The 21,628-nt window shown below is 37.3% G+C and overlaps 1 protein-coding gene across 2 annotated transcripts in view; it reads left to right on the top strand.

Annotated features, from left to right (window-relative positions):
- RARS2 (arginyl-tRNA synthetase 2, mitochondrial) overlaps positions 1 to 21,628 on the top strand; it is a 68,935-nt gene that overhangs the window by 36,182 nt on the left and 11,125 nt on the right. For both annotated transcript variants that reach the window (XM_036024448.1, XM_036024447.1), the window contains exons 8-11: positions 2,311 to 2,387; positions 15,384 to 15,542; positions 16,582 to 16,688; positions 17,772 to 17,867. In XM_036024448.1, the coding sequence (XP_035880341.1) occupies positions 2,311 to 2,387; positions 15,384 to 15,542; positions 16,582 to 16,688; positions 17,772 to 17,867 (439 nt within the window). The remainder of the gene's footprint in view (positions 1 to 2,310; positions 2,388 to 15,383; positions 15,543 to 16,581; positions 16,689 to 17,771; positions 17,868 to 21,628) is intronic.

Raw genomic sequence — 21,628 nt, 5'->3', positions numbered from 1 at the left:
CTACTATGTATGTTTTTAAGATCCAGCGCTTACAGTGTCACCTCTATAAAGCTCTGACACACAGACACATCCTTGCCCACCATCTCACATCACCACATTCCTGGTAGCCAGCTCTATTCAAATAGGCTTCTGTCTCGCTGCCTTATTTGTGTGCTTCTCTTCCTGCTAGATAATATGATTTTTTAGGGCATGGAGTATGTCTTAATTATTTTTGTGTCCGTAATGCTTGGCACATAAGGGTCACTTAGAATGATGAATGACTCTTGTCCTGGGAGGTATTTTATAATACTAATCCAAAAGAAAGGCTAAGTAATATTTTAAAGCTTCTATAAAGTTCAGTGTGCACTGCCAGTTCTAAAGTTTACTGACAATATTATGTTCCATATCTAGTGAAATGAAATCAAAGTTTTCAAAAGACAGACTTATCATAACTTTCTCTTATTAATATTATTCTTTGAGTTAAAAAAAATCTTTTAGACCTTAAAAAGGGTAGAACTTGAATCTACTCTTATATCCACTGTGCTTTTATGTGGAGGAATCAGAAAACATGCACTGAATTTTAAAACTCTACCTGCAGTTCACAGCATCTGGCAGTCAGACGTTTAGGTTCTAGGCTTAACAGTCAGATTTAATAGATGGTGTCCACATTGCATTAGTTTGACCAACTTAAGGCATTTCACAGACATTAGCAAAAATGTGATTATGGTAGTCATAAAATTTTAGCTGCAGGATTTTATTAAAGCTGTTTTTTTCTCTAAAGAACTTCAATGCTTAATGATCTGTCAACATTTCCATTATAATCATCATTGTTGAAGAGTTGATTTTGGTTGTTTCAGCTATCCCATGTTGGAAGTTTGCAGACATTCATAGGCACAGTTAGTTTTTGAAAATATATTAGGTGAAATGTTAAACGGAATTGGCGTTTACTTTTCCCATTTCTGTTTTTTAGAACACTGAGCATCTTTCCAAACCCTGCTTGTTCCCAAGACTCTGAATCACAATCATATGTGCTTTTGCTTGAAAGTGAATAGAGCTGGTACATATTTTAGTCATCCTTCTAGGCCTGTCTCAGCTCCAAAGCATTATACTCATATATCCATGTGTTCAGTAGCATCCCACTTTCTGCTGAGCCTGTATAGGAAAATGTACACCAATCTGCAAGGCCTAGTGGCAGTAGGTTCTTTAGAGCTGAAGCTTGGTAATTGATATAGTTGTAAAAAGGTGATTTTTTAAATAATTAAACTGTAATACCTTTTATTGCTGTTGTCCCCAGGCTGCAGATACCCCTTCAAACCGAAACTGTGATCATCTTTTAGCACAAGATTCTAATGTATAAATATTCACAGTCCACACTAGTTGTTTTTGTTGCTGGGTTATAAACTTCAATTATTTTTTTTAAGATTCAAATTAAATTGTTTCTGAATGTTGAACTTATCATCAAAGACTTTAAAAAACTTATTGACAAAAGTTGGCCAGATAAAAGAATTTTGTTGCTTGGCCACCGTGAATGAGAGAAATAATTTGGATATTTCAAGTGTTACTTTTTATTGCCGTAATTCAATTATTTGTTTAAGAACTAATGTTACAATACCAAGATAATTCCTACCTTTGTTTTATTTTAACATTTACAAGTTTATTTTTAAAAATATTTTACTTATTTATTTTTAGAGAGAGGGAAAGGAGGGAGAAAGAGAGGGAGAGAAACATCAGTGTGTGGTTGCCTTACACACAACCCTTACTGGGGGCCCGACCTGGCCCACAACCTACTCATGTACCCTGACTGGGAATTGAACCGTTGACTTTTTGGTTCCCAGGCCAGTGCTCAATCCACTGAGCCACACCAGCCAGGACTACATTTATAAGTTTAAAAGAAAGTTTTGAAATCACTTGCCATCAGTTTGTCCTCACAAACATTCAGTGCCCAGTACCCAGTGCCCAGCATCATGCTTTCCCCAGAGTGACTGCTCAAGAAATAATTCTTTTGTTCTGTCTGCTAGGGAACTGTTGAACACTGTTAGTACAAAGATAAATTAGTTTTAGCCCCTGCCTTTGATGAGTCCATAGTCTGTTGGTTTCTGTGAAATTAATTTTAGTAATTGATCTATTTCAACTTATTGAATTTGTGATTCAATATATTGAATTTGACTTGTGTCAATTTATGGGGTAGCAGAAGGGGTAGTATATATTTGCAATGTTCTCAAGATACATAATTATGGAAGATTGATCTTTTTATACAACTATACCTGTTCCCTGCCATGATTGTTCTCTACTGTTCCATTTTATGTTTTCATTTATGGATTATTGTGGCAGGTCTACTGGGAACTGGCTTTCAACTGTTTGGCTATGAAGAAAAACTCCAGTCCAATCCTTTACAACATCTCTTCGAAGTAAGTTGTCAAAAAACAACATTAGAAAATACATCAGCTTTCTTTTTTCCAGAGTACTATGCAGTTTGCCTAACATATTTGTAGTCCCAGAGGTTTTAACAAATATTCCTTAAAACAAGGAACCAAAAAAATTGAAAATGTTGCTTTTATATAACTAGGGAGTTCTTTTAATTTTCAAATGCAGGTGTTCTTTTATTACTATTTTAGTTGATTTGAGACAGTAGTTCTCTAGGTATAGAATCATCTTAGAATAAACACATAGGATAACAATTTAACACAGAGGAATTTCTCAATTTTTGTCATTTGCTGGATGCTGCAGTTTTCCCCATGGGAGTAACTGTAATTCATTTGCACTTCAAAACATGAGAATATACTATTTTGCTCTTTTTTTGATATGGAGGAGGGAAGGTGTGTTTCTCTCTGTACCTGCTTTCTTAATTTCTGGCTTTTGGCTTTTTTTCCTGGCTTTTGTCCAATGCGAACTCCTTTCTGTTCTAATTCATTTAGTCCCTTCATGTCTCTGTCATCATTCCTTCCTGGAATTCATTAATAAAACTCTTCTGTCCACTTAATCTCCAGGGATGTGTTTCCTTCTCATTGTCTCAGTTGTTATCTCTGGTATTTCTGGGCCTCACAAAAGTGCAGATACACATTCAGCCATGTTGGTGACATACCAGGGAATCAGACTAAAGATGTTATACCTGTGTATGAGGAAGAGTGTGCCAAAATAATGCTTTTCTTCTCTAGCCAAGGTACAGAGAGCTGGATTTGTCATTAAATTTCACGTAAATAAATTCTAATTCTTAAAGATCTTTAAAGGTTTGTCATTTCCTCCTGAATCCATGCCTACAATACAATTTAAACACCTACATTTTGATTTATAATATTAACCAACACATATTTTTCTCTCCAATTAAGAGTTTTGATAGGCAAGAGTTTAAAAATTAATAATTTTTTATGGTTTTCTGTAGATAAAGCCTGCCCCCTTAGTGCCTGGAATTTTTGCTGTTTTCTTTTGTTAAACTTCGAATAATGTCAGGTATTTTTTTACCTCAAGCTTTGTGAACCTTTTCATGAGATCCAGGCCCATGGAGATAACCCATGGTACAAAATATACAAATCTGCTTGAAGACCTCATGTCATTGAGAAAACATTTTTAAGAATTTGAAGTATAGGGACTTCTGGTCAAGACGGCAGTGTAGGCAGATATGGCTTACCTCTTTGCACAACCACATCAGAATTGCAACTGAAATACAGAACAACCATCACTCAGAACCATCACAAATCAAGTTGAAAGGAAGTCTGACAACTATAAAATTAAAGAAACCATATCCATCCACACTGGTAAAGGGGTGCAGATGTAGAACAGGCTGGCCCCTTACCCATATGTGGTAGATTAAAAATTGGGAGTGATATCTTGGGACCAAGGAGTCCCAACCCAATGCCAGGGCCCCTAGCCCAGGGTTCCAGTGCCAAGAAGATAGGTCCCCAGAACTCTGGCTACAAAAACCAGCAGGGATTGAATCAGTGAAAGAAACTTCTGCAGCCCCAAGCAATTTGTCTTAAAGCACCCACATACCAACTCACCTATTCAGACTTACTCCCTCTGAGCTTCAGCACTAGGGTAGCAGCTAAGAAGAACGGAAGTATCTGGCATCAAGGCAAGCAGAGGCCATTTCTTTTCTGAAACCTCTCCCCATAGAGCTGGCAAGCTGGTGCCATATCTGAGACTCCATCAACCTGCTAACACCATTTGACCCCACCTTGAAGATCCCAGAGACTACGCCCCTCCCAGCTTATTGAGCCCAACCAAGCTGCTTTTCCATGTGAATAACTGGTCTTGGCTCATGCTTCACAACTTCGTAAACCCTATCAACCAAGCAACAGTTGGTCTCAGGGAGCCCCAGGCTCAGCACTAGAAGCAGCCAACAAGCATTCATAGGTGGGCTTCACCTGGGAATCTCCAAGCCCAGCATAAGTAACAGCCATCTCAGATTCCTTTACTGCTCAGGCAGGGTGGCCCTGGACAAAACACAGGTAGGGGCTGACCTTAACCTGTACCACCCAGGAAACCCCAGGGCCAATTCACCCAGTGGCCAGCTACAGACCACATCAGACCATTACTACCCTACCCCTACACAGCTGATCCTTCATGGAAGTTGGTGGTAAGTGGTCATGGCCAATCCTTGCAGCTGACTGGCTTTGATAAATCCCTCACATTGGTCTTCCAACAGCAATCAAGGCTGAACTTAAAGAGGAGGGTGTACTCGGCCTACACAAAGGGCACACCTCGAGTACCCAGCTTGGGTGATAGGGGAGGCTGTGCCACTGGACCCTACAGGACACCTACTATATTAGGCCACACTACCAAAACACAGAGTCAAAGCAAATCTACCTAAAACATAGGAACAAACACAGGGAGGCTGCCAAAATGAGTAGACAAAGAAACTGCAGAAAAAGAACTAAACAGATGGGAGATAAGCAATCCATCAGATGCAGAGTTCAAAACACTGGTCACAGAGATGCTCAAGGAACTTAGTGAGGACCTCAGCAGCATAAAAATGATCTAGTCAGGACTTCTGGCCAAGATGGAGGAGTAAGTAGACACACTGTGCCTCCTCACACAACCAAAAGAAGGACAACAACAAATTTAAAAACAAAAAACAACCAGAACTGACAGAAAATCAAACACAATGGAAGTCTGACAACCAAGGAGTTAAAGAAGAAACATTCATCCAGACCAGTAGGAGTGGAGACGGGCAGCTGGGTGAAGAGGACTCACGGCAAGGCAGCAGCTGGAGTACTAGAGCCTGCAAGGCAGTGGCTGGCAGACTAGTCAGTCCCAAATTCATGGGCAGATAAACCAGGAGGAACAACTGGGGAGTGAGACAGGCCACACAATCTAGGGTTCCAGTGCAGGGAAATAAAGCCTCAAAACCACTGACTGAAAACACCTGGGGGAGTTGAGGTGGCAGCAGGAGAAACTCCCAGGCTCACAGAGGAGATTGTTGGAGAGACCCACCCACCCAGGAATCAGCACCAGAAGGGCCCAATTTGATTGTGGGTAGTAGGGGAAGTGACTGAAAACTGGCAAGAGAGCGGAGCAAGCAGCATTGTTCCCTCTCAGACCCCTCCGTTGCAACTCAGCAACATGGGTTGCCCTGTCCTGGTGAACACCTAAGGCTCCATCTCTTACTATATAACAGGCATGCCAAGACAAAAAAAAAATGGACCAAATGAAAGAACAGATCAAAGCTGCAGAAAAAATACAACTAGTGATGAAGAGATAGCCAACCTATCAGATGCACAGTTCAAAACACTGGTGATCAGGATGCTCACAGAATTATTTGAATATGGTCACAAATTAGAGGGAAAAATGAAGGCTATGCTAAGTGAAATAAAGGAAAATGTACAGGGAACCAACAGTGATGAGAAGGAAACTGGGACTCAAATCAACCATTTGGAGCAGAAGGAAGAAAGAAACATTCAACCAGAACAGAATGAAGAAAAAATTCAAAACAATGAAGAGAGGCTTAGGAACCTCCAGGACATCTTTAAACATTCCAACATCCGAATCATAGAGGTGCCAGAAGGAGAAGAGGAAGAGCAAGAAGTTGAAAACTTATTTAATTTAAACAAATAATGAACCTCCCCAATCTGGCAAAGAAAAGAGACTTCCAGGAAGCTCAGAGAGTCCCAAAGAAGTTGGACTCAAGGAAGAACACACCAAGACACATCATAATTGCATTAGCCAAGATTAAAGAGGAGAGAATCTTAAAAGCAGCAAGAGAAAAGGAAACAGTTACCTACAAAAGAGTTCCCATCAGCGTGTCAGCTGATTTCTCAAAAGAGACCTCGCAGGCAAGGAGGGGCTGGAAAGAAGTAATCCAAATCATTAAAGGCAAGGGCCTACTTCCAAGAGGACTCTATCCAGTAAAGCTGTCATTTAGAATGGAAGGGCAGATAAAGTGCTTCCCAGATAAGGTCAAGTTAAAGGAGTTGATCATCACCAAGCCCTTATTATATGAAATGTTAAAGGGATTTATCTAAGAAAAAGAAGATAAAAATATGAACAGTAAAATGACAACAAACTCACAGTTATTAACAACCACACTTAAAAACAAAGTAAGCAAACAACTTGAACAAGAACAGAATTACAGAAATAGAGATCACATGTAGGGTTATCAGCAGGGGAGTGCAAGGGGGAGAGAGGGGAAATAGCTACAGAGCATAAGTAGTGTAAATGGTACGTAGAAAGTAGACAGGGGTAGGTTAAGAATAGTATAGGAAATGTAGAAGCCAGAGAACTTATATGTATGACCCATGGACATGAATTAAAGGAGGGGAATGCAGGTAGGAGCGGGTGTGTGGGGCAGAGGGGAATAAAGGGGACCGGGGAATGGGACAACTGTACTAGCATAATCAATAAAATATTTTTTTAAAAAAGGAAATACATACTCTTTTCCATTCATTGAAATTTTAGAAGACATTAACTAATACAGTGATAGGAATGAAGCAGAGGTTACTTGCAGGCTCAGGGATGGAGCAGAAAAGGGTTAGCAGAAAAGAGTTATTACCAAGGAGCATGAGGAAACTTCTGAAAGTAATGGATATTTTCATTATATTGATTGTGGATTGGTTCATAGGTATATACATACATAAAAACATTAATTTTATATGTTAGCTATGTGCATTTCATTGTATGTCAAAAATGTCTCAATAAAATTAACAAAATTCTTGCAATTTAAAAAAAAAATCCAGTCAGAAATGAAGTATACACTAATTGAAATGAACAATTTACAGGGAAACAGCAGTAGAGTAGATGAAGCTGAGAATCAAATTGATTATTTGGAAATAAGGAATCAAAAAAAAACCAATGTGAACAAGAAGAAAAAGAAAGAAAAAGTGAGGATGGTATAAGCAGTCCCTGAGACAACTTCAAGCATTCCAACATCTGCATCATAGAGATGCCGGAAGGAGAAGAGAAAGAGCAAGAAATTGGAAATCAATTTGAAAAAGTCATGAAAAAAAACTTCCCCAATTTGGTGAAAGAAATAGACATGCAAGTCCAGGAAACACAGAGAGTCCCAAACAAGATGAATGCAAAGAGGCCCACTCCAAGATACATCATAACTAAAATGCCGAAGGTTAAAGATAAAGAGACTACCTTAGAAGCAACAAGAGAAGAGCAGTTAGTTACCTACAGGGGAGTTCCCATAAGACTGTCAGCTGAGTTTGCAAAGGAAACTTTGCAGGTTAGAAGGGATTGGCAAGAAATATTCAAAGTCAAGAAGAGCAGGAACTGACAGCCAAGATTTCTTTACCCAGCAAAGCTGTCATTTAGAACTAAAAGACAAAGAGCTTCCCAGACAAGAAAAAACTAAAGGAGTTCATCATCACCAAACCATTATTATATGAAATGTTAAAGGGAATTATTTAAGAAAAAGAATAAGATCAAAACTTGGAACAATAAAATGATAAATATACATATCTACAATTGAATCTAAGAATCAAACTAAGCAAACAAGAACAGAGACAAAATCATGAATTCAGAGAGCCTTGATGGTTGCCAGGTGGAAGAGGCATATGGGGGAATGGGTGAAGAGGTGAGGGGGTAAGTACACATAGGTAGGTACAGAATAGCCACAGGGATATAAAGTACAGTATAGGAAATGGAGTAGCAGAAGAACTTGGACTCATGATCTGTGGACATGGACAGTGCTGTTGGGATTGCCTAAGGGAGCAGGGTAGAGGAGAGCAAAGGGGTAAGAATCAGGACAACTGTAATAAAGTAGTCAATAAAATATAATTTTAAAAGGAATTTAAAGTATATCTTCATATATGAGTAACTGTTCTCACCTTTATCCCACCTGGCACAAAAGTTTTTATTGACTCCTGAAAACAGTAAACTTTGTTGCCCATAATATTTTAAATAGTGTAGTAAAATCTGTTCTCAAACTGGGTAGAAACCTGAACATATTTTTCTTTCTATGTAGTTTAACACAACTTCCTGTCTTTTAAGACTTATAAAAGTATACATCTGTTAGAGGTGACTAATTGATGGATACACTTAAGGAGGAAACAGGGATGGGCATACTCCTAAGAATAAAAACTAAAGGAACAATGTATTTGTTTTCATTAAGTATTCTTTTGCCTAACGGCTTCATAGGGGAGAAGCTTCTGTGGATAAAAGAGTGTAAGTCAAATATACCCACCTTGCTAATTGCATAGAAGATGGAAATGCATTAGAGTACTTACCTGTTCTTTTTCTCATTTGCAGGACAGGAAAGGCAGAAACTAAAGTGACAACCTCTAGGTTATTTTATCTTTTGCTAATTCTTGCAGACCTAGTTTTTATTTTAAAATTATAGTTATCACTATAGATTATTTTCAACAACTTACAGCATAAATGAGGACTTTTTTCTTTTAAGTAAAGCTTTAAGCAAATATTAATAAATTATTTTATCCTGTTCAAAAAAGAAAACAAACCAACCTGAACCATGGTTGAACCCCTGGTTTTTTCCTTGTCAAATTGTAGTTATGAGCTCTTTGAGAGGAAGCACCTTGTATTTCTGATCTTTTATCCCCAACCCCAAACATTGTGACTTGCAGGAAATTGTTTGAATGAATTTGGCCTTGCCCCTTTCTCTTTTATTTAAGTTATGCAAATGTAAAACCTATTGTACAGTTCCAGGGAAGATCTAACTATAGTAGGACACATTCTTAACATTTGTCAGGTTCCAACTTTATTATGCAGTTTACTAATGAACCCAAGGATCAGACCCAGGATTCCAACACAAGCAGTTTGGCTCCCAAGTGCCATAAATATTGTACTATACTTCCCTGCCCCCACTGGCACTACAGAGTTCCATTGGTTGTGATTACTTACATAGCATTTTCCTCTGTTTTGTCTTCAAATTGCTATACCAGGGATGCAATTAGTAATTTAGTTTTGCAGTCAGACTTCTGGCATATTTGTTTTGAATTTGGCTTAAGTTTTCCAATAACAGGTTTTGTGGCCTACCTCTCTTTATATTGCACCATGATCATTATCCCCATTTCAGTGTCTCGGGCAGGTTAGAAATGATATATGGTAGTTTTAGCCTTTCTCTTCTGTAATGTAACTCCTACAGTCATTTCTCTACTACATTTCTTTTTTGTGCTTTGCTTCGTTACTAGTTTTTCTCTGTACCTATAGTCATTCTTTGGCGATGGCATCTGACTGTGTTGTACATAAATGGGCCTTTTGTAGGCCAGAGTTTGATACTTTTTCTTTAGTTATTCTTATTTGTTGCCACAAAATAGGAAAGTGGTTTTATAATATTGTAGTTCCTCCTCCATGAATTGGCTGATGAGTTAAACAGCTAATATATTTACTATTTGGAATTGACACTGTTGGAGGAGAGGAAATGAGTCAAGGAAAACATTCGTAAAATGTTTTGGAACACTTACAAAAAGCCTTTCCACTTATATTGAAAAGTAATTTCTCATGGTAAAAAGTTAGCAAGTGTTAAATTATTATTCACTTTTGTTATAATAATAATTTTTAGAAGAAATTTCTTAGGGTTCCTCCTAGATTTAAGCTACTTGAATGGACCTTGATAACATGTAACACCGTGCCTTTATGAATGGATAAACCCATGTTTTTCTTTTCTTTCTTCTATTTTCTTTTTCTACAGAAGATTTTCAAATTTGACTCATTACAATGTGCTTATTAATATGGAATTTGATAACTAGAAATTCACTTGAAATATGAGCAGCCTCTCACAATAGATAAATTTTATGGCAGTAAAGTATGCATTGGCCCTGTATCCTAGCTCTGACATTTGTAAAGGTAACATAATATATTAACACAGATAGTATAAAATTTTTCATATGTTCAAAATGGCTCCCATAGTATTTCATTATTTTTACCTTACCCCATTCTGAAAGAATTTGGGGTAATTACAGTGATGGGCACTTAAAAAGTCAGAAAGTCATAGAATAATGTATTAGTAGGTAATAGTCTATGATAGAGATCTGACCTTGAGTTTCCTTATATCAGTAGCAAAGAAAAAAATGCTAAATGAAAAATATAGGGCAAGATCAAAGTACCAATTTGATGAGTGGTAATATTTATTTGCTCTTGTTTTTAAAAATGTGGAGGAGGTATCTGTTTTCTCAAGAGACTGTATTTTTTCCTGGTATTAGTCTTAGAACAATTTCCCAAACTTAAGTAAAGAAAATAATTCAAGACTGAATCAATTCTAAATATATACAGGATTACTTATGCAATTAGAAATTTGTGTTGTATAAAGAAATGAATTCCAAAGTTTTTTATTGGTTACGTCACACTACTTTTCCAGGGTGATTGTTATGGTCGATGTGAATTTTACTTGTTAAAACACTTACATGCAAGAAATAGCTTTTATATTGAAAGTCTACTTAAATCTGAAACCCACCATCCCTTTTTTAGAGTGGTGAGAGTCAAGCGAGTCATTGCTAGGGATTCCCCACCTCCCAAATCATGCAGAGTTCCCTAGGCTCTTATGTGCATCCCAGGAAGGCAGTGGAGGCCTCTTCTTGGCCTCATTCCACACTTGTCTTGACTGATATACCTGTATCCAAGCCTACATAATTCCTTGCAGGCACACAGCTCTGCTTATGTGACAGGCTTCCCCTGGGAGGTTTTTGCTGTGGCCCAGTTCCACAGGCCTAAAGACCACCCTCCCTGTTAGGAACACCATGAACCATTTTTCTCTAAGGGCCTACTGCCACCCCAGGGGCTGCCAGCTTCTACTATTTCTGGGAGTGTTCCCATATTCCCTCCTCAACCTATACAATTCTTCCCTCTTTCCAGGCAGCATCCTTGACAGTCCTCCCTAAAGCCACTTAAATTTCTCCTTAACCCAGGCTCTTCTGGGACAGCACTATAGGGTCTCATCCTCTTAAGTGTTTTTAAAACAAGAATAAAATACCGAGCAAGGACAGAGTACACGTTAATAGCTCAGTAATTATCCCACCCCATTGAAATGTGCAAAAACACCTTCTTCAGCATGAGAAATGTTGTATTGATTAGCACTAATGTGTAATGATCTACAAGAAGTTAGTAATTATAAAAATATGAGATTCCAAATATTAAAAGGAGAGAAATAAATGGTAAAATGCTGTTTCTATGCTGCTATAATGTATGATATTAATGAGAAATTTGACAATGAATTACTTAAAGTCAATTATTTTTTTACCTGCCAAGCTTTGACTTTGTTAACTATTTGATGTATTACTATAGTAATTTGTCTGAATTTATTTAATATTTCATTGAATATAAGGAAGCCGTCTCAACCAGTGGCTCTAAGAAATTTCTAATCAAAATTTAACAATGAGCTTGTTTGAATTATAATCATGAGTTAACATGTTCTTTTCTAAAAAAAAAAGATATCAAAATTAAATGCATTTTAAAATAGAGGACAAGTAAGTATACAGATGAAAGGGTCTTTAGTGTCCAAGTTATGCTAACCATTGTTAGCAGTTACTCTGAATTTTAAGAAAAAAATAACCAGAAATGGGGTTAGGGTCCTGCCGCAAGGAAATAGACTGTGCCCGTGTGGCTACTGGTAGAATCAAATTTAAGGGATTAAGGAGTAAGAGGGCTCTGGCCAGTGTGGCTCAGTTGGCTGGAATGTTGTCCCATAACCAAAAGGTTGTAGGTTCAATTCCTGGTCAGAGCACATACCTAGGTTTTGGGTTCAATCCCCAGTCCAGGCACATACAGGAGGCAACCAATCAGTGTTTCTCTCCACATTGATGTTTCTCTCTCTCTCTCTCTCTCTCCCTCTCTCTCTCTCTCTCTCCCTCCCTCCCTCTCTCCCTCTCTCCCTCTCTCCCTTTTTCTAATAGCAATGAAAAAAAAATGTCCTTGGGTGAGGATAAAAAAAAATTTTTCAAGAAGGAATGAGAGGGCTTTATGTACTACTTTTATTTTTCATGCTTATTTCTTTACATTTTAGCAGGTCATCCCAAGAGCTGGCTATAATTAATTAAATTAGAAATAAATGTCAAATATTTTTTGGCAGCTCCAACATCTAGAAACAATCAAAAGAAAAGGTTAATATTTCTTTAAAGAGGTCTAAAGCATTTAGTTTATTCCCTAGTGGAAAAACAGCTGGTTTTTACATTCTAGTAACTAAAAGAAAGTTGTGTTTCCATCTTCATAAACACTTTGCCTAAGCCACATCCTCTTATTATCAAATCCAAGTTTAAAATTTCCTCTTTATTCCATTTGTGTCTAGATCTAGCCTCAAAAGGAAACTATCTTCAAAATGCGTACTTTCTAAGGGTAAAAGGTTTGTAGTAGTTGTAAATTGAAAACTGTCTATAATTTCAGAAGTAATAGTATTAAATTTGTGAAGGAAAAAGCATTCCTTTTCTAAAACAATGATGAATATTCATAATTCTAGTTTTATATTGTGCCTTTACAGGCAGATTAAGTGCTAATTAAGGCTCTTGTATTGTTCTGTTTGATAGTGTCAGTTGATTTTCAGTACTGTTTGGTTTATAACTACAAATTGCTGAAATACCAAAATTCTTAAAGTATTAGAAAGGGTTTTTATGTTTTATTTTGTTTTAATTATTTCTATTTTAAACTTGAAGAAAGGAAAAAGATTTTGGTTGAGTTTTTTCTAATTCTTATCAATAGTTTGAGTGCATATTACATTTTTAAATGTTTGTTTATTTGATTTTAGAGTCCTAGATTTAAAAAACTAAAACCTTTACTCTTCTAAAATAAGGATATTTGTGTTTCTGCTTATAAAATGTGTATGTGTGTGAGTGAAAGAGAGAGAGTTAGTTTGATTTTGAATCACAAACCATGTATCCTTACTCCTGTAGGCTGGACTAGAGGCATACCTCATTGTATTGCATTTCACTTTATTGCACTTCACAGTTGTAGGTAATTTTTTTTTTCAAATTGAAGATAAGATCCTCCACCATCAAAAAGATTACAACTCTCTTTATTGCGGTGGTCTAGAACTGAACCCGCAGTATCTTGAGGTTTGGCTGTATTAAGCAATTGTCAACAGATTGATCATTTGGAAGTCAGGAAGTTTGCAGTTTACTGTCTTAGTCTTCCCTCACCTTACCAAAATCATCATTTTCTGTCTTCTGACTTATTTTAGACTTATTCATAGGACCACATGGAAATTAATTTTAATGATATGTGTGTCAGGTCTCCCAAGACCACTCCCAGGTTTGGTGACTTACTAGGAGGACTTATAGGACTCAGCATATAATTGTACTCATAGCTGTTATTTATTACAGCAAAAGGATGCAAAGCAAAATCAGCAAGGGGAAAAGGCACTTGGAGAGACGTCCAGAGGAAACCAGGCCCAGGCTTCCAAGAGCCCTTTCCTAGTAGGGTCACACAGGATGTGCTTAATTCCTCCCACAACAAATTGTGACAGTTCATGTGAAATGTTGTCTACTAGGGAAGCTCATTAGGTCCTCTGTGTGCAGCGTTTCTACTGCAGGATTACGTAGGTACCCTCTACATAGCATATGCTAAAATTCCATACTCCAAGAAGGAAAGCAGGTGTTTAGCTAAAACCATAATTTTTGCACAGTTTAGGCACAGTGAGCCATTCTTACCAGGTTGGTGGAAACATTCCCGAAATCCAAATTCCCCCAGATGCCAGTCAAGGGCTAATCTTGCAAACAGGACATTTGAAGGATACCAGTCTCGGGCTTGCTATATTAACTTGTTTCTGAAGAATATGCTTTAAAGAGGAAAAAAATATTAAGGAAGTTTTTATTTTTATTTAGATATGTATTCATTCAATTCTGCCATTCCAGTAATTTACACAAGCCATCTATGAAGGGAGAGACATTTTTGCCTTGAGACAGTTGTTTAATGCCCTTTCTCCTTTGTTGGTAGTATCTCATGGGTATAAGCCACTTTCTGGTTGTCCCAATGTATTGTCCAGCTGTCAGAGCATTTGCTAACTAAATACTCCTGTGGTGATACTTTGATCATATTACTAAGAGTTTAAAGACCTCATTTTTTTCTTGGTAGTTTACTTGCCAACTTTTATTACTTTCATGCTACTCTAGTAGTTTTCTGGAAAAAAATATGAGGATTGTAAACTAATCATTCATGTTTCTCTGGGGGAGTTACAACTTGTAAATAAAATTTTTATAGTCCATATGCATAACTTCAAAACTACTTGAGCTATAATGCTGATATTTAACCTTGGATTTTGGAGACTGGAAAATGACTAACAACTGTGTTGTGAACACAGAATCCTAGAACTAGAAGAGTCCTTAGTAAGCTATCTAACTTCACTCCTGTCATTGGTGAGTGTGAAGCTAAACCAACCAAGGAAAATGGTGCAAAAGAACTCGAGCAGTGAGTGCTCTACATAGTTCTCAGGAGCCCAAGCTGGAATATAATTAAGCTAACTATCCAAAAAGTTCTCCTAGATCACCCATTTTACTGGTCTTTTGTGGATTTAGAGAACAGTTTACAGTATCAGCTGCTATATCATTCTTTGGCCTTTTCTTTGCCAGATTGAACTATCTGCTTTCTTCAACCTTTTCTCAGACAAGTTGTAGCTATAATAATTTGACTTTAAAAAGAATAAGAAGATATACCAGTCTAGTCTAAGCCAGGCTTTCTTAATGTAAGAGAAGAAAAAATTACACATTATTTTCACTAACCTCTGTCAGAAAGTTTGTATTTTCCTTCATTGCTATATCCCAAATTTTTTAAACTTTTTGGATAACTATTTCAATGCAATTACTTCCTTTGCAAATATATGTATTTATGCACTTAGAAACATTTTAAGGGAGGCTCTATAGGGTTCATTAAAGACTCATGACAAAAAAAAAGAAAGATTACACTCTGTGATGAGAGCAGTTGGATAACCTTTAAATGAGAATTTTCAGGATTGTTTTTGTTTCCTTCTTTATTAAAGACAACTGTGACTAATAATATACTTCATTTAACATACTGTTGTGCTTTAGGTTTATGTACAGGTTAATAAAGAAGCAGCAGATGATAAGAGTGTAGCAAAATCAGCACACGAATTCTTCCAGCAATTGGAACTGGGTGACATGCAAGCACTTGGACTATGGCAAAAATTTCGGGATTTGAGTGTAGAAGAGTACATTCGGATTTACAAGGTATCTGCCTACTGTCGTACTTTCCTGTGATGGTGCAGCTCTTGACTAGTACCACTAAGTAGCAAAGTTTCTCCTTAAGCTCATGTTTTAAGAATAGATTTGACATTGGGTTGGAAATTAGGACTCACATATTGTTATTTGGGCTGAAAGTTAGAGCTCTGAAATAATCCTGAAGCCTGTGAACGGAACAGACTGAGTATCTGGTGACATTCTGATACTTCGTTTCAGTCTCGCTTTTCTTTTCTCTCTCATATTTTTCCTTCACTTTTTTGTAATCATTTTTTCTTTGATTGCTGCCTTAGGCCTATAGGTGATGGGCATAAATTTATTCATTTAATAAAAATTTTATGTCATGGGAAAAAGATAACGATGAATAAAAAAGATAAGTTTTCTCATAGACTTTCATTCTGGCAAGGGGACAGAGTGAATTAAACAAAGTTGGTACAAATTAAACAAGAACATATTGTTTGTTAGGTGGTGATGATGTTATAGAGAAAAATTAAATAGGGAAGAAGAGATCAGGTGTGCTGTCCATGGGTGTAATGAGGAGAGTGTCAGTCAAGAAGCCCATGTGGGTGGAGTAGGTAAGCAGGATGAGGAACAGTAGGAGAAGAGGCTGCAGAGGTTGTAGGGTGGGATGTGAAGTAGGACCTTTTCCAGGGCTCTCCAGTCTAATTTCGTGCGGTGATAGAAATGGTCTATGTCTGTGCTGTCCAATGTGGTAGCCACTAGCCTTGTGTGGCTACAGAGCACTTGAAGTATGAGTAATGGGATTGAGAAACTGAAGTTTTAATTTCATTTTATTTGAATTTAAATAGCTACATATGCCTAGAACTACTATATTAGACAGCGTAGTACTATTGCAGGGACTTGACTGGTATGGGAGGAGCCTCTAGAAGGTTAGAACAGAGAAGTGACTTGATCTTACACTTCTTTCCCCATCTGTGTGACAGATTGTAGAGCATCCTATTTTATCTTAGGGTAAGGTAATAACACATTTAAACAACTTTTTTTTCCTGTTGTTTCTCAACCCTTTTAGCGTATAGGAGTACACTTTGATGAATACTCAGGAGAATCATTTTATCGTGAAAAATCTCAAGAAGTCTTAAAGATGCTGGACAGTAAAGGACTCCTAAAGAAAACAATGTATGATCAGGTTACTATTCTGTAGTGATTTGTTCTTTTTTGAAATTGATATTGATATATTCTCTCAGTGAAAACAACAGAATGTGCTATGCTGCCCTCTGGCATATTTTTAGTAGTGCTTTTTGCTGTTCAGAGTACATCCCCACATGTTATCTTTTGCTGCTGTAACAAAATTCTGGTAAAGTTGGGAGAAAGGATGTTATCTGCTCTTTACACAGGAGCAAACTGAAGAGCAGAAAGTACACATGACCTTCCGGTCACATAAGCTGCTAATGGTATATCTGGAAAAAGAAAATAGAACTCACATGTTCTTATGAAAATAGGTGTAATACAACAAATTTCTGAAAGAGTAAAATGAGGAAATCAGGAGGTAGGGGCAGAAAATAATATGAAGTCAGGTGGTATTAGTACATCATATAGCACACACAGAGCTGTTTCCTTGCTTAAGGTAGATTTCTAATTTAGTTTTGAGCTTCCTGTCAACCAAACAAAAATAGCACCAGTCATAGGAGCTCAGGCATGTATAATGTAGAAGCAAACTAGTTGCTTAGAAGTGCTGCTTTTCATAGTACCAAAGAGCCATTTCTCTTGTCATTTTCATAAGGAATACATGGAGAATGTGTTTCATGACATCCTCAGCAATGTCCTCAAGGAAAATTTTTAGATTGCCATATACAGATTCTAATTTTTGATCAGGCAGTAAAGACAATAACAAAATTCCATGGTTTTATTACTTTATGACATGTTAAAAATAACCCAGTATTTAATATTATAATAACTGGAGTTAGCAGAAAAATATGATGTTTCAGGGTTGAACTGCTGAACTGAAAAAATGAATATGCTGTTTCACTTTTTTTCAATTAGCTATATTAAAGACATTTTTTAAAAGATAACATATTAATCATACTTGTTCTTATTAGGTCATGGTCAGATTCCATCTTATCTTTATTGTTGGTTATACCACTGTTGCTACTTAAGTAATAAAAATAACTTCTGGTTTGCCAATGATAATGTTATAGATATTTACTTTTAATGTCTTACTTTATTATATTGCTTCAGAGTTACCTTTTTTCCTATATCTAGAAAAGGATCAGCTGTAGTGGATCTTTCTGGGAATGGCAACCCCTCTGCAATTTGTACTGTAATGCGAAGTGATGGAACTTCTCTCTATGCAACCAGGTTTGTGTCATATGTCAAGGTCAGCATTACAATGTGCATATGACTTCATGTTATTTGTTCTTGAATTAATGCTAAGAAAATTATTTTATCTTTAAATCTATTACCAAATGCTAGTTTCTAAATCTCTTTTTCTCATTAATCAAAATATATTTATTGGGTTTCTGTTTGTTGCCAGTTACAGTTCCTGGAAAGGTTTAATATCATCAGAAAAGTGACTGAAAACTATTTAGAATTAGTTAAACATTATAGGATTCCACAGCTGAGTACATTGTTCTGTATGCTGTAAAACTTTGAAGACAAAGCTAATAGGAAGGAAAACACAGGACAATAAAAAAGCTGTGCAAGCAAATATGGCCATACTCAAGCACTGCTGGCTAACAGCTCTCATGTCTCCCATGATGCAGACCCCATTTTGGATGAGACAAGACAAATTCATACGGACTACCGAGTCCTGTGGAGGAAAAGGGATGGCACGGCCACTCTCTCAAGGGGAGAGTGCCCTGACCCTTGCCTTGACAAGCTTTTATTGCTTTTCTGGGTACATTACATGATGGTCCTCATTTACTATGCACAGGTTTGCTTTAGGTGGTTAGCTTTTACAGAAAACAAAGGAAAGGATGCCACTAATTACTTCAAAGAGAAGGATGTTACAGACGAAGGGCAAAAGTGGTTGAACTGGTTACACTCCATACTGGGGAGGTTTAGCACAGACTTTAGGAGTTACAGGAAACAATGCCTCAATTCAGGGTGAGGGAGTTTTAGCGAAAAGCAACTCTCAAAGCGGCCTAGGTACAATGCAGGCCTGATTCCCCAAGGGAGCTGTGGGTGTGGGTCCTGTCTGGGACCACAGAACGGTCTCCTATACTCCCAGGATATTTTTATATTATATCACAAACCATTTTTGTGGTATAGTTAAAGTAATGATATTTTGTTATAGTTTTTAACTACTATCATTTATTTCAAACAACTTTAAACAATAATCTGACTCCCGTATTGTGCTTAGAAAATTCATCTACTTTCTATTACTTTTTGACATTTTTCTTTATCAGTTCCATACAATTGGGGGTGGGAAGTAAAAAGAACCTATGTATCTAAGAGATACCTCTCTTTCTGGATACAAAAAATATAGAGTAGAAAGATTTTTATGCCAGCTAATTATTGCCGGAAAGATTATAAGAGAAACCCTTGAGCAGTTGTTGTAAGAAATGTGTCTGTTCTATAGCTGTCCTGATCTGGTATCTTTTTGTGGCTATTATTAGGTCTAGATTTTCCTGTGTAGAGTCATCCCTTGGTGCCCATGGGGGATTAGTTCTAGGACCCCCCCCACCACACAGATACCAAAATCCATAGATGCTCCAGTCCTTTATATAATGTAGTATTTCCATTATCAACTGTGCACATCCTTTCGTATGCTTTAAATCATCCTAAGTTATTTTTAATATCTAATGCTATGTGAATAGGTGTTATACTATCCTGTTGGGGAATTATAACAAGGCAAAAGTCTCTATATGTCAGTACAAATGCATCCATCGTAAAGTAGACCTGACCACAGAGTATGTATCAACAACAACAGTACTTTTTGTTCCCAAATTTTCTATTCACAGTTGATTGAATCTCTGATACCTGTGGATACAGAGGGCCAACTGTATTTACTGTAATACCCATACTTTCTCTTTTTTCTTTAGCAGAATAATTATCTTTTTGACACTTGTCAAAATGTTTGATTTTTCATCTTGCTCTGTCTTTAGTTGTTTCTGCCTCTTCGTTGGGTTCCTTATAGAATACAACTATGTGTGTAGATATGAATTACAGGAGTTGTTATAGTAGACAAATAAAAATGCCAAATACGGACACAAGCACACAGTGAGGCTAGACACGGAACGTTTGTTGTGAGGCCATGACCATCACTTATTTTCTCTGGGCCATGGTTCCATACTTTGTGAAATGAGACACCTGAACTAATGACCTAACAAATTTTCTGGCTTTCAAATTCAAGTTCTACAAACTCAACTTACAACTGTTTCTTATATTCTTTTTATTATTATTATTATTATTATTTTAAAGGAAAATGGAGTTTATTACCTAAGGTTACATAGGTTGAAGTTTTTTTAATATATTTTATTGATTATGCTATTACAGTTGTCCCACTTTCCCCCCTTCATTCCCCTCCACCCAGCACACCCTCTCCCACCCACATTCCCCCCCTTTAGTTCATGTTCATGTGTTATAAGTTCTTTAGCTTCTACATTTCCCATACTATTCTTGCCCTCCCCCTGTCTCTTTTCAACCTACCATCTATGCTACTTATTCTCTATACCTTTTTCCCCTCTCTCCTCCTCCCATTCCCCTGTTGCTAACCTTCCATGTGATCTCTATTTTTATGGTTCTGTTCCTGTTCTAGTTGTTTGCTTAGTTTGTTTGTTTTTGTTTTAGGTGTGGTTGTTAATAATTGTGAGTTTGCTGTCATTTTACTATACACTTTTTTTTATCTTCTTTTTCTTAGATAAGTCCTTTTAACATTTCATATAATAAGGGCTTGGTGATGATGAACTCCTTTAACTTGACCTTACCTGAGAAGCCCTTTATCTGTCCTTCCATTCTAAATGAAAGCTTTGCTGGACAGAGCAATCTTGGATGTAGGTCCTTGGTTTTAATGACTTGGAATACTTCTTTCCAGATCCTTCTTGCCTGCAAGGTTTCTTTTGAGAAATCAGCCGGCACTCTGATGGGAATTTCTTTGTAGGTAACTGTCTCCTTATCTCTTGCTGTTTCTAGGATTCTCTCCTTCATTTTAATCTTGGCTAATGTAATTATAATGTGCCTTGGTGTGTTCCTCCTTGAGTCCAACTTCTTTGGGACCCTCTGAGCTTCCTGGATTTCCTGGAAGTGTATTTCCTTTGCCAGATTGGGGAAGTTCACCTTTATTATTTGCTCAAATAATTTTTCCACTTGTTGCTCTTCCTCTTCCCCTTCTGGTACCCCTATAATTCAGATGTTGGAATGTTTAAAGATGTCCTGGAGGTTCCTAAGCCTCTCCTCATTGTTTTGAATTATTTCTTCATTCTTTTCTGTTTGGTTGGTTTTTTCTTCCTTCTGGTCCACACCATTGATTTGAGTCCCAGTTTTCTTCCCATCACTATTGGTTCCCTGTGCATTTTCCTTCATTTTACTTAGTTTAGCCTTCATTTTTTCATCTAATTTGTGACCAAAATCAACCAATTCTGTGAGCATCCTGATCACCAGTGCTTTGAACTGTGCATCTGATAGGTTGGGGGTTTCTTCATCGCTTAGTTGTATTTTTTCTGGAGCTCTGATCTGTTCTTCTATTTGGGACTTTTTGTTTGTTTGTTTGTTTGTTTTGATTTGTTTCTTGTTTTGTCTTGACGCACCTGTTACATATGAGGGACAGAGCCTTAGGTATTCACCAGGGTGTGGCTACCCAGTTGCTGGGTTGTGACATTGTATGTGGGTTTCAAGAGGGAACAGTGGCGCTTGTTCCACTGTCTGCTGGATTTCAGTCCCTTCCGCCACTTCCCCCAAGCAAACTGGGCCCTTCTGGTGCTGATTTCTGTGTGGGTGGGCTTGTGTACATTCTAGGATCCTGTGAGTCTCTCCAACAAACTCTCCTGTGAGGCTGGGAGTCTCTCCTTGCACCTCAACCCCTACAGGTGTTTTCAATTGGTATTTTCCATCAGTATTTTGAGGCTTTATTTCCCCACACTGGGACCCTGGGTTGCACGATCTGTCTCACTCCCCAGTTC

This window comes from Phyllostomus discolor, chromosome 4 (genome assembly GCF_004126475.2).
Source record: "Phyllostomus discolor isolate MPI-MPIP mPhyDis1 chromosome 4, mPhyDis1.pri.v3, whole genome shotgun sequence".
NCBI lineage: Eukaryota > Metazoa > Chordata > Mammalia > Chiroptera > Phyllostomidae > Phyllostomus > Phyllostomus discolor.
The sequence above is the reverse complement of the archived record's forward strand: the minus strand, read 5'-3'. Positions and strand labels throughout refer to the sequence as shown.